This window comes from Rhinichthys klamathensis, unplaced genomic scaffold (assembly GCF_029890125.1).
Source record: "Rhinichthys klamathensis goyatoka isolate OS25496 unplaced genomic scaffold, OSU_Roscu_1.1 h1tg000211l_1, whole genome shotgun sequence".
NCBI lineage: Eukaryota > Metazoa > Chordata > Actinopteri > Cypriniformes > Leuciscidae > Rhinichthys > Rhinichthys klamathensis.
The window spans coordinates 125,531-137,573 of NW_026606736.1; the positions used below are offsets into that span (position 1 = coordinate 125,531).

At 37.6% G+C, this 12,043-nt stretch overlaps 1 protein-coding gene across 7 annotated transcripts in view; it reads left to right on the top strand.

Annotated features, from left to right (window-relative positions):
* Positions 1-12,043, top strand: part of sema6e (sema domain, transmembrane domain (TM), and cytoplasmic domain, (semaphorin) 6E) — a 133,504-nt gene that overhangs the window by 117,193 nt on the left and 4,268 nt on the right. For 5 of the 7 annotated variants that reach the window (XM_056263944.1, XM_056263948.1, XM_056263946.1 and 2 more), the window contains one exon: positions 1,115-1,267. The exons of 1 other annotated variant lie outside the window; for it this stretch is intronic. In XM_056263944.1, coding sequence (XP_056119919.1) covers positions 1,115-1,267 — 153 coding nt within the window. The remainder of the gene's footprint in view (positions 1-1,114; positions 1,268-12,043) is intronic. One more of the 7 variants, XM_056263950.1, reaches the window with a different exon arrangement.

Genomic DNA, 12,043 nt, shown 5'->3' on the forward strand with positions numbered 1-12,043 from the left:
GGTTTGAAATGCATGTGGTATCACAACAAAGCAAAGAAAATGTAATATTGATTTTGCTGCAAGAAGATGTGTTTTGTTTTTTTCATGTTTTACGTGATTTGTACTGTGATTTCTATAGCACCCTTCATATTAACTTTATAACTTCTGAAATCTTTTACTAAGCTATTTAAAGGGATGGTTCACGCAAAAATGAAAATTGGTTCATCATTTACTCACCCTCACGTCATTACAAATCTGTATAGTGTTCTTTTTTCAGTGGAAGGCAAAATAAGATATTTTTTTTTTTACTTTTTTTTGTCCACTCAGTGGAAGTCAGTGTTAAATGTTGTTAGTTCTATTTATATACAATTGTAGTTTTTAGTAATATTTTGATTTTTTTTTTTTTTTTTTTTTTTTTTGTATTATGCTTTTTTAAAAATTATATTTGTATTATCGTTTTTATTAGTTTGTTTTTAATATTTCTTTTTATCTTTAATTTTATTTTTAGTAATTATACTTCAGATAGTTGTCAAGGCAGAATTTCTAATTTTATTTATTAACATTCATATTTAATTTGATTTCAGCCTTTTCAATTAACGTAAACTTTACTTAATAGTTTTAGTTTCATTATTTAGACAAAAACAGTTCAGATATTCCTTTAAACTAAACCCTAAAATGAAAATGATGTCGTAATTCTGTCATTGCTCATGTTGTTCCAATCCTGTACGATGTTAATTCTTCTGTAGAACATGAAAACATATTTTGAAGAATGTTTCAGGTGTTGTTGTCGATAACAATGAAAGTCAATGGGGTCCAAAACAATCACATTGGACCCCATCGACTTTCATTGCATGGACAAAAAAAAAACACTAAGACATTTTTCAGAATATTTTTGTGAACAAAATTGTAAACAAAATTGTACAGGTTGTGAATAATGACAGAGTGAGTAACTGATGACTGATTTTTGGGTAAAAAAAATCCCTGATATTATTGATATAATCCCTGATAATTGATATTATACAAAATGGAAATATGCTGAACAAATATATTTAAATGGATGTTTTCCTGATTTAAAATGCATATTATGGATACTTCTGATAAGTAACTTTGTTACCCCCTTCCAATACAACCACAGGGAAGACCTCACCCACAAGCGCCAGCACAACCAATCAGGGGCCAGCTCTGCCTAAAGTCAATGGTGTCTCTGAGACAGGTACCCACCCCGAGGAGGGGAGGCAGGGAGGGCAGGGTTCTCCTGACTTGGAGCCAGGCAGTGTGGAGATGGAGGGTAAGGGGGTGGGGAGAGGCCCTTGGCCCATTGTCTGTCTTCTAGCTTCCCTTTATCCCAAGTTTCAACTTTTCTAGCGCTGTATTGGATTCCTCTGCATGACCCCACAGCTGCACACAACATAAAATATACTCACAAAGAAACAAACGTAAAAGAATCACAAAGAATCACACCGACTTGGAGATACAAACAAATTCTCTTTCCTAAAAAAAAACCCTTTGAGTCAAGCAATCTGCTAGTCCGTGCTCATCGCATTCGACCTTCCCTGTTGTTCCATCCAGACAAACAAAAGGAATGAATTGTCTGCAGTCGTCTTTGTAGTTTTAATACATTTAAGTCTCCCCTACATCACCAAAGATACTTTGCCTGGATTCCACTCATGTGTCCCTGGCTGAAGTTTGCGAGAATGCAGCAAAATGATCGTATATCCTGCGCCTGCCGTTATGATCATCCACTCAGCCTGTAATGAGAAGCACCAGCAGTCGATAAATAAAATGCTACTACAGACCCGCGGGCAGACTCCGCCTGATAGAAATTTTCAGCGTGCAATCTATTCAGCCGTTCGGTCAAGAGCAGTCGCACGCTTGTGCAATCAAACAACCCGCAGACAGGAGTGGCGCGGTGCTTTAGTCACAACTCACCTTATATCTCCCTCTCTTCACCTCCCAACCCAACCCTCTTCTTCTGTATTACCTGTTGATGAGAGGTAATTTGTTACACATAGAATACACACAGAACCTCAGAGGGCTGATGGTTTTTCACACCCTGCCTCAGTGTGGCATTTAGTCATGCTGATTAATTAAAAATTATACAACCGTTACTTCCATTCTAAGCAAGAGTTTCTAGTCTGTTTTTGGCATTCCAAACCAGAGTATGGGAGAGGTGCAGAGTGGTAAATTATCCTTTAAATGTAGTAATTTCATATTCAATGGCATTTAATTTTAATCTACAAAAATATTAGTTTGATGAAAAACATTTTTATTAAAACATTCTGTATACTAATTCAAACGTTTTTGCATTTTATGCAGAAAGTCAGTTCTCATTTTGTGCAGATGCAAGCTGTGTTATTACATTTATGTCATGTATATACAGATTAATCTCATTAATAGTATGTATTTGGGTGGCTTAATTAATTCCTCTAGAAAAGTGCTTCAGTTTACCAGTGTTCATTCACTGTGCAAATTTGGCTCAAGCGGTTCCTTCCCTGGCATTATTGAAAGGAATGAATTATTGACGGTTATTCGAGCTCTTAGTTAAAATGCCATTTGCTAATGATTCGATCTTTGCCTTTATTCAGTCGGCATCATTACGGTTTGTTTTAGCGAGCAGGGTCAGAGTCAAGCTATCCATTCCATTCCTACGGACTTAGGTAGTGTTGACTTAAGCATGCGTGGTTGAATCTCTCTCTCTCCCTCTATATATATAAAAGTAAAGTGATAATGATGTCTGCCGAAACTAAATCTCTATTTGTTCTGAGGTGGCTGCTGCCGAGTCCACGCCGCTCGTTAATGTTATTTTAAACACACCTTCTCACAGGTCATTCACACACTCGAATAAGTGCTATCATGGCAGGAACTCTGGCCCCTAGATAATTTGCGTGAGTGTTAGAGGACGGACTGCCATGAGGGGGTGGGCGGATTCTGAAACTCATTAAAACACAGTCGAAGATGAACTGACAATGAACTCCGGCTGAACTCCTGGCTGAAGACGTATTCGGTCCTGCAGAGAGGCTATTAATACCCCAGCAGGAAGAGAGACCGAGAGAGAGAGAGACTGAGGTTTAGGGAGTCAGCGAGGGATGGAAACATGTTGAAATTGGGTGGAAGACATTTAGGTGTTCACATCGAGGAAGTGGGAAGATAATGGAAAAAGACGGAGTGCAAAATCTGCTGATTTTCAATCCAATCACACACCCAAACAAGACTCCAATAAAAATAAATAAAAAATCCTCTCAGTAAAGGCAGGTGTGGTAACGGCTTTAATCGACTTTATATGAGCTCTGCTCCCGAAAAGAGCAAAGTGACGTCCTTCTCATTAAAGCGTTTCACTTGTAAATGTCACAGTCAGCCTGCCGCCCATGTAGCCAGTGCCAGGTAATAATGTCCATCACCAAAGGTCACAAAAATAAATCCAGTTTTCCCCGAAAATTCTCTTTATATCAACCAAGCACATGCCCTCACACATGCAGACTCGACACACACGCTAGTTATTTTCTAAAGAACTGTGGGCTCATACGGTGCTCAGATCCATATAATGCGCTTCCTAAAACCCTCTGCCCCCCTCTCCTTTTCCTTGCCCCCTTCCTCTCGTCCTCCGGCCCTTCTGACTGGAGAGATGTAGTGTTCTGTTAACCTGCCTGGGTTTTTTTTTTTTGGTTTTGGTTTTTTTTTCAAACTAATGCTTCACCTTATGTTCTAAAGCTTCCCTTATTTCCCCCCTCTGGGTTTAGTTTAGAGTCTCGTAAAGCCTGAGCTCTGACTTTAAGATTATTCCCTTCAGCTATTTTAGTTCTTCTAGAAATCTGTTGCCCTTTTTGTCTCAAATAGTTCATAATTTTCTTCTAAGGATTAGAGATGCTTTGGACTAGCCATGCAACTCAGGCTTCAGAGTGAGACTGTTTAGAGTTCGATTGCTTCCCGCATGCTTGTTGTTTGCTTCTCTAAGGTTGCAAGATCTTGAGCTGGAGCAGCCACTGGCTTCCCTTGAGTTTTCATATTTATTTCCCTATCTGCTTGTGTGGTGTGTCAACAAGTATATGTTTGAAACCGTTGCATGAATCTAACGTCATCTACGTTTGAAAGTGCGTTTTTGGATTGCTTAAGAGGAGTCGCTCTCTAATCAGAAACCTGCTTTTTTGGCTTTGAATGCATGATGCATCGAATTATGCATGATGTTTTTAAATGTGATATTCTGTAAAATGTGTTGACTCCTGTGAATTCTAAAGGTCTTTTCACATGATTCGCATCAACCTTGTCTAATGCATTAAAGTCTACAGCATTATCCCCAACACCGTCTTCCAATGCAATGCTCAAACTTGTTCGCCACTGACCTTTTAAAGCACAGCCAATGATTACAGGACAATTTGCATGAGGTTTTGTCATAGAAATTTGTTATACAGCAACCTCAAAAGCTATATTTTATATTTCGTTATATTATTTAAAATATATTTTATAATATAATGCATTTATTTAAAATATATAAAATGTATATGATATGTCTTTTTTATTTATATTTCTTTTATAATAATAAAATAATTGCTTGGACTTTTTTTCTAAGATCAAATGCATGTTAACTTGTTCATTTGCTATCAATACTGTATATGTTTTATTAATAATAAAACGGTTTATTTATAATAAACCATATCATATTTCTTTCTTGCAACCTCTTAAACCCCTCCATGACTATATTCACACAATTTTCACTTGGAGGTGAAAGCAGCGCATGCTCTTATGTTGAGATCAAGCACTGATGCGAGTTATGTGAAAAGGACTTAACAGATTTTTAATTGTATTGATAAATGAGGTTAATATATTTTAAGAAGGATACTAAACATGTTAAATACTATGTCCATGTCAATTCCTGTCAAATCACAAATGACTTCATTAAAGCTTCTGCAGACTCTATAAAATACTGCATTTAGGGAACAAGAGCGCTGAGCTGAAAATGCAAATCCATTTAGGCAGAATATTTTTCCCATTTTCTCATTTCCTGCGTTCACGGGTTCAGACGCGCTCAATTATTTACTTTTGTTTGCTGTTCTCTGTGTACCTGCTCATATTGTCAATTATATTCCATCATGAGATAAAGTAATACTCATCCGTGTTTAATTTTCCAGCAGATTTTTGCACTTCTGTGAGGAGATCAGAAGATGTCCTTTTGACTGAATTAATTTACTCTCATTTCCTGGTATTAGCTTGGGTCGAATTAGATACAAAAAGGCTTGATTTCAACTTCTCATGGCCATCTATAAAGTGGTCTGAAAAGTTCTACAGACAATGCAACAGGGGTGAATTTGCAAAAGCCTTTCACCCGAGACCCCACAGACATTCATTTCTGTTCGTTTTACAGCCACTTGATATACAAATTCAATTTGAAGCTTTTTAAAATGTAAAATGTTTAATCCCCTGGGCTGCACATTAGTAGTACTATAAAGAATCTCTTGATTCAACAAAAGCATTACCAGTTGCTTGAGTGATATATATATATATATACTTAAACATACTTAGCATCTACACTACAAATATAAAGGTTTCAAAAGTGGGTTTTTAAAGCGATGTCATAGAAAAAACATTTTGGTTCCCCAAAGAACCTTTTAGTGAACAGTTCTTTAAAGAACCAGTCTTAGTGTTAAATACATTTCAATAATCTAAAGAACCTTTTTTTACTATAAAGAACCTTTTGTGGCAAGGTTCCATAGATGCCAATAAAGAACCTTTATTTTTATGAGTGTAGTCTTCTAACACATGAGATTCAACCCCCTCCTTTTAGTGAAAGCAGACACAAAACAAAGCAAAAACAGAGAAGCTTAAAACCTAGATATAGTCCCCAAGGATGAGGCTGTTTTCTTCTCGCATTTGTTCTGAGATACAGTGCATAAACTGAACTAGTAACCCTTGAATCTCTTTGACTTCTAGTGTCCCACGATCGCCAAATGAGCCTGATCTTTTCAGTGATATCAATATGTTTGTGTGTGAAAGAACTATAGGCCAAAGATTCACCCAAAGATGAAAATTATTTCACAAAAACAGATCAAAAATTCATCAAAATGTCGTCTTCGTGTTCCACAGAAGAAAAAAAATCATACAGGTTTGGAACAACATGAGGGTGAGGAAATGACAGATTTTTTTATATATATACAGTGCTTAGCATAAGTGAACACACCCATTCTAAAGTTGACTAAAAAGAGGAATTAAAAAAATCATCTTTTGGAAATTGATCTTAATGCCTTAAAGGTTGGATTTTTCCTCTTTTTTTTATTAAGGACACCAATTTTCTTTGTGAATGAATAATGTATCGTTAATAAATAAATGTTCTTCCTTAAGGGGAGACTCACTGGTCAATTTTGAGATTTTTGGCTATTTGTCTTCAATAACATGTCTTCTTTCAGACTTGTGGTGAAAAAAAGTCCAAAATACACATTTAGGTCTTTATTTTACTACACTTTGTCTATTTGCGTCTGTAGATTTCTCCTAAATTCAACAAAAGTTGGCGTTCTAAATCAACATGCTGCTCCGCGATCGCTGTCTGCACCCTGTCATCACATATACCGTTGTGAAGCTCTCTTTCTCTCCTGTACAATGTTGTTGGATCCAAATAGGCTCATTTCCTTTTTTATCAGCAACCAATCATGAAAGTACAATGGGGCATTTAACTCTAAAAGCGAAATCTCATTGGCTGATGTCAATTCTTTAAAGGCCGTTTTCTCAAAATGTTTTTTTTTCTCATACTCTGAGCCAGAAATCTCCACTTCAGCAGCACTTACATACACCAAATTTTCCACCTGTCTATATTCTTAAGGTTTTTACAGAGGGGCTTGTTAATATATCATTCAGATTCTGATTTATACAACATTTTATACCTAAAAAACAGGGCAAGAATTGTTTTTTTTATGGCTGTTGACAGTTTTTTTCTGATTAATGGAGTGATAAAAAGAGAGATCCAAAATCCCCTCTGTAAAAACCTTTTGACTCTAATGTGTCAACAAAATGAAACAAGAATTTTGAATCTGGCTTTATCCAATGTTCAGATTCCTCTTCTGGAAATATATGCAAATTACCGCATATTTAATGAGATATTTAAAGTTCCCTTGTCTTTTGGAATTACAATAGCCCCACATCATCACCATACCTAGAGATCGGCATGGTTTTATTTCAGTTAGCCTAATAGTTGGTTTGATTTGCATTGAGAGATGATCTTATGGAAAGTACCCCATGCCAATCTCTAGGTATGGTGAAGGGTATGTGATGATGTGGGGCTATTTTAATTCCAAAGGCCAAGGGAACTTTATCAGGATGCATAGTATCCTGGATCCATGAAAGAACTGGCCTTTAAAAATAAAAATCTGCCTGACTCTATGGGAATTTTACATAGGGGTGTCCTGACTTATGCCCCCTTTATTTTAAAGAAGAACATTTATTTATTTACAATACATTATTCATTCACAAAGAAAATTGGCATCCTTAAAGGTTGGATTTTTCCTCATTTTTTAATTAAGGCATTAAGACCAATTTCCAAAAGATGTTTTTTTTTCATTCCTCTTTTTAGTCAACTTTAGCATGGGTGTATTCACTTATGCTAAGCACTGTATATATCAGGGTGGTCGATGGCTTTATATCGGCCACCCTGCTCACTAAGATGTCGGCATCGGCCATCAAAAAAACAATATTGGTCGACCACTATAAATTTGTCATTAAAAGGTCTTTATGCGGCAAGTTTCTCCATATTGCACAGATAAACAAGCACCTGGCTGAGATTATATTTGTGTTGAACATGGAGACTTATGCAGCTGCTCTAGCAAAGGTTCCAACGATTTCAACTAATCTTTAGAATGAGCTCAAAACAGAAGCAGTTTTAGTGTCATTCTCTAAATGGTGATAACCAAATCTTTACAGTATTTCTTTAATCTTAAATGAACATGTTAACTTTGGCAGCCCCTTGTATATACACACTTGTATTATAGCAGAGCTTTGAGAGATTGCTCAAAAGTCTGCTTTCAATTAAACACACTTTTTTTTGCCCTTTAGCTTTCATAGATGTCTCCAGCATTTCTTTCTCCCACTCTCCAACTCTTTGAGAAGGACTAACTGGGGTTTTTGACAGAGGCCTACACAATCCCTCACACAGCCCAAAGGAAGATTGAAAGAATTCAAGTTTTCACCACTGAAAAGCTGTCACTCATTTCTCTTCACCACTTCACTCTATCAACCTCTTTTCTTCTCACCCACTCTCCTACTCCCATTCATTTTTCCTCTCCTATCTTTTCTCAATAAATCTGTCATGCTCTTTTCTTTCAGTAGTCATCTTCCTCAGTTCCCTCTTTCCCTTTTCTCTCATCTTTATGCTCGTTCGTTCGATCTTTCTTTGAGTCAATGAGGAGTTATTCGATTTTTGACAGAGGCCTTCACAATCCCTCACACAGCCGGGAGAGAGTGAAAGCACCTCTTCTCTTCTCTTCTCTTCTCTTCTCTTCTCTTCTCTTCTCTTCTCTTCTCTTCTCTTCTCTTCTCTTCTCTTCTCTTCTCTTCTCTTCTCTTCTCTTCTCTTCTCTTCTCTTCTCTTCTCTTGTCTTCTCTTGTCTTCTCTTCTCTTCTCCATACCTCTCTTTTACTCTCACCCACTCCCATACTTTCAGTTCTATCATGACATTTTCCTCCTTGTTTTCATTATATAATGTATACAATTTATTTGTCTATATATCTTTTTTACTTCTCTCTTTTCTCCTTCTCTCATATCCTTTCTCAATTCTGCCATTTTTGTCCTACAATAGTTTCTCTCCATCTTCTATCCCTCTGCTTTTTTTAATTGTCTGGCTGATTGTCTTTTGGCAAAGTAAGGTCTGTCCGTATTATGCCTGTCCCTGTTCTTCACATATTTATGCTATATTTAGCCTCTGTTTTGCCGACTTTAAAAGGGAGATGGAGGATAAGCCAGAAGCCAAAAACTCATATATCGTTTTGGTTTTTTTACACACTGATGATCATCTTGTTTGCATACCCCTCAAAATAACTGACCCAATTACAAAGTCAACTAGATATATTTAAAGGTGCACTTTATCAGTGTACATTATATATATACTGTATATCATTATATATATATATATATATATATATATATATATATCCCATATATATATTGCCTTTGGAAGTATTTGTTATTGTGTGTATTCCAGTATATTGAATAAAAAGCTATTCAGTCATGAAAAAGGACTACAAACCTGTTGTGACACTAAAAGTGTGTGCATGTGAGTCACCCATCATCACATAGCATATGCCGGCCCTCAGTGCTTCCCAGGGGCCAAAGACCTCAGTTTATAGACCAGCAGAGAGCAGAAGAATGAGTCAGAGAAAGATAAAGGTCTCTTCTATTATACATAACATCTTCCAGTATATTTGCACATAAGTCTGTTATAGCTGTTATTACAAGAGAATGAAGCAAACTTAGGTATATTAGTACGGTAGGTTTTTTTCTCGGTTGTATGCAAACATTAAACAAGTCAGTTTTGATGACTTAGGGCGTTTTCACACCTGTAGATAATTTTCTTTGTTCCAAAACAGGGACTTAATTTGTTAAAATTTTCTTGGTTCGGTTGGCTTTCACACAAAGCATACCAAAATGTGTTTATGCAAATCACATGTGAGTAAAACTGCCCCCTTATTGGTCAAAGTTCACCTGTTTACGTTCCTCTGTGTCATCCATCAAGATGGATTGCCAACTTTTTGTGCCTTTATCTGAAGCTGTCGTGACACGCAAACACTTATTCGAATATAGCCTTGATTCACGTTCTGACTGATAAATTTCATATATTTAATTATATTTCAAATATATAAAATTTATAATGCAGATAGAGTGGGAATCAAGGCTTTGTTGGGACAGCATTCTTGCAATGCATGGAGAAGAGCAGTTACTCAGATGAAGAGGCACTCTTTGGTTTTCAATCACAAAAACTCACAGAATCAGACACCGCTGCTTTTTATATCACACATTCCCATTATGAATTATGATACTGCTTAGTTTGTTGGTTTTGTTGGGTCAGATTGCTTTCTCACCTCAACTGAACCACCTCAGTTTGTTTTCAGTCGGGCTGAGACCACCTCATTGAGGCGATCTCGGAGCAATTGTTTTGGTGCAGATCCGAGCGCGATTGCTGTGTTCATTTATGCCTAAACGAACCAAAACACACCAGGTTCCAAAGCAAATGCTCCAAACAAGCCAGGTGTGAAATCGGCCTTAGAAACTCCATCTTATTAAAAAACATGTTAAGATCTTTCAATAACTGTGAGATGTAGATGTGTGTGCACTGGGCTACTCTTTTAGAAGTTTACTTGGCTATAACTCATTCTGGTTTGCATCTATAAACAGTTCGGGAGAAAAAAATTACAGTAAAGAATTGAGTTGGCGGTAAGCTTTCCTACTCCTATAGCTAGCAAAGCACAGTTGCTGCTCGGCTAATGTGTTTGTATTGATGCCTGGAGGAAGATTATCCTTGTTTTTCTCACATAGAGTTATTATGCATTCATAGTTGTATTTTTGCTTGCAGCAGCTAGAAAAAGCACAATAGCGTCTCTCTCCCGCTCTCTCCCTAACTCAATAGCTTGCTAACGGTGATCCACCCACTCTGTTCTGACACTGTGTTGTGTTTGCCATTGCTGTTCGCTGACGTGAGCATCAGTGAGACTTCGTTGGCCTTGCCAAAAGTCTTAAGCCGCTATTGCTACATGTCTTTTAAGCTATCTTTAGTTTTGTCTCTCAGCAGTCTGCAACAAATGTTTCCCTTAAGACATTTTCATTTGATAAGATAAAGGTGTATTCAGTTTACTTGCCATGTTGCAAAGTGTTCCAAAACTTATGAATATATTTTTAAGACTCAGAATAAGACTTTTGTGGCTTTTAGTTCCTGTATGTTATGTAAGGAATAATTGACGACGGGCCGTTGAATTATTAGAAAAATAATGCACACCCGAGGTGGTAATGCGGTCACGACGCGAAGCGGAGTGGCCGTTACACCCAAGGGGGTAATCCATCGACCGGAAGTTGAAGCCGGCCGGGTGCCGCCATGTTGTAGCAGAACTTCACTTGCGTTAGCATTTCCATTGACTCCCATTCATTTTTGCGTCACTTTGACAGCGAATAACTTTACATCTGAGGCGTTTAAAGACTCCATTTGTCCATTATTTATTTCTAAAGAAACACGACAATGTATAAAGGGCTCCATTACCTTCTATGTTACACTATGGCCCCGTAGAAACAGATTTAGTGAAAATAGGCTAACGATTGCGTCATAACCACTCGACTCTCTGTCGCGCTGTACAGAAGTTACCGTACAGACAGGAGGAGAAGCTCGCTGGCAATCGGGGAGACGTCCCGTCAAGGGAGAAGCCCATAGATAATGAGTCCATAAAAGCAACGGAATTCTTACTCCTGCTCACTCACGCCAAAGAACTCTTTGCTCAAGTTCCCCGTCTCTGCAAGATTAACGTTGGCAGTTTTCACGCACAGCTACTAGAAGAGTAACGTCTGTCAGACAGGTTGCTCACGTCATCAAGCTTAGTTTGAGTCGGTCTGAGTCTGCGCGTCAGGAACGGAAGTTCTGAAAAATCGCTAAAAGTGGGCTTCAACTGTCTCAACTGAGTTCCAATGAGATCGCTCTGTCCATTTCTTTTACTGTCTATGGTTACACCTCGGGTGTGCATTATTTTTCTAATAATTCAACGGCCCGGAGTCAATTATTCCGCTTATACTACAGTTACCACACCTCAAAACATTGTTCAGATGATGTAATTCTAGACGTTTGTCAAGTTTTTGTCATTAAAACGCTCTTGTATGAAGGACTAATTTCTTACGCATCTAATCCCATGCCTCCGTTGCTAATTCCAAAACGTCATTTTAGAGTTAGTAACGGAGGTCTGAGCCACAGACAGCAGACTAATGATGGGGACACACTTACGACTTGCTGAAACATCCGAAGACTGACTGTTTCCATCGACTGCAGCAGGTTCAGGTTCAAACACCGACTGTGAACACAGACTGAACGCGCTGAACGCGCGTTTGGGCATGATC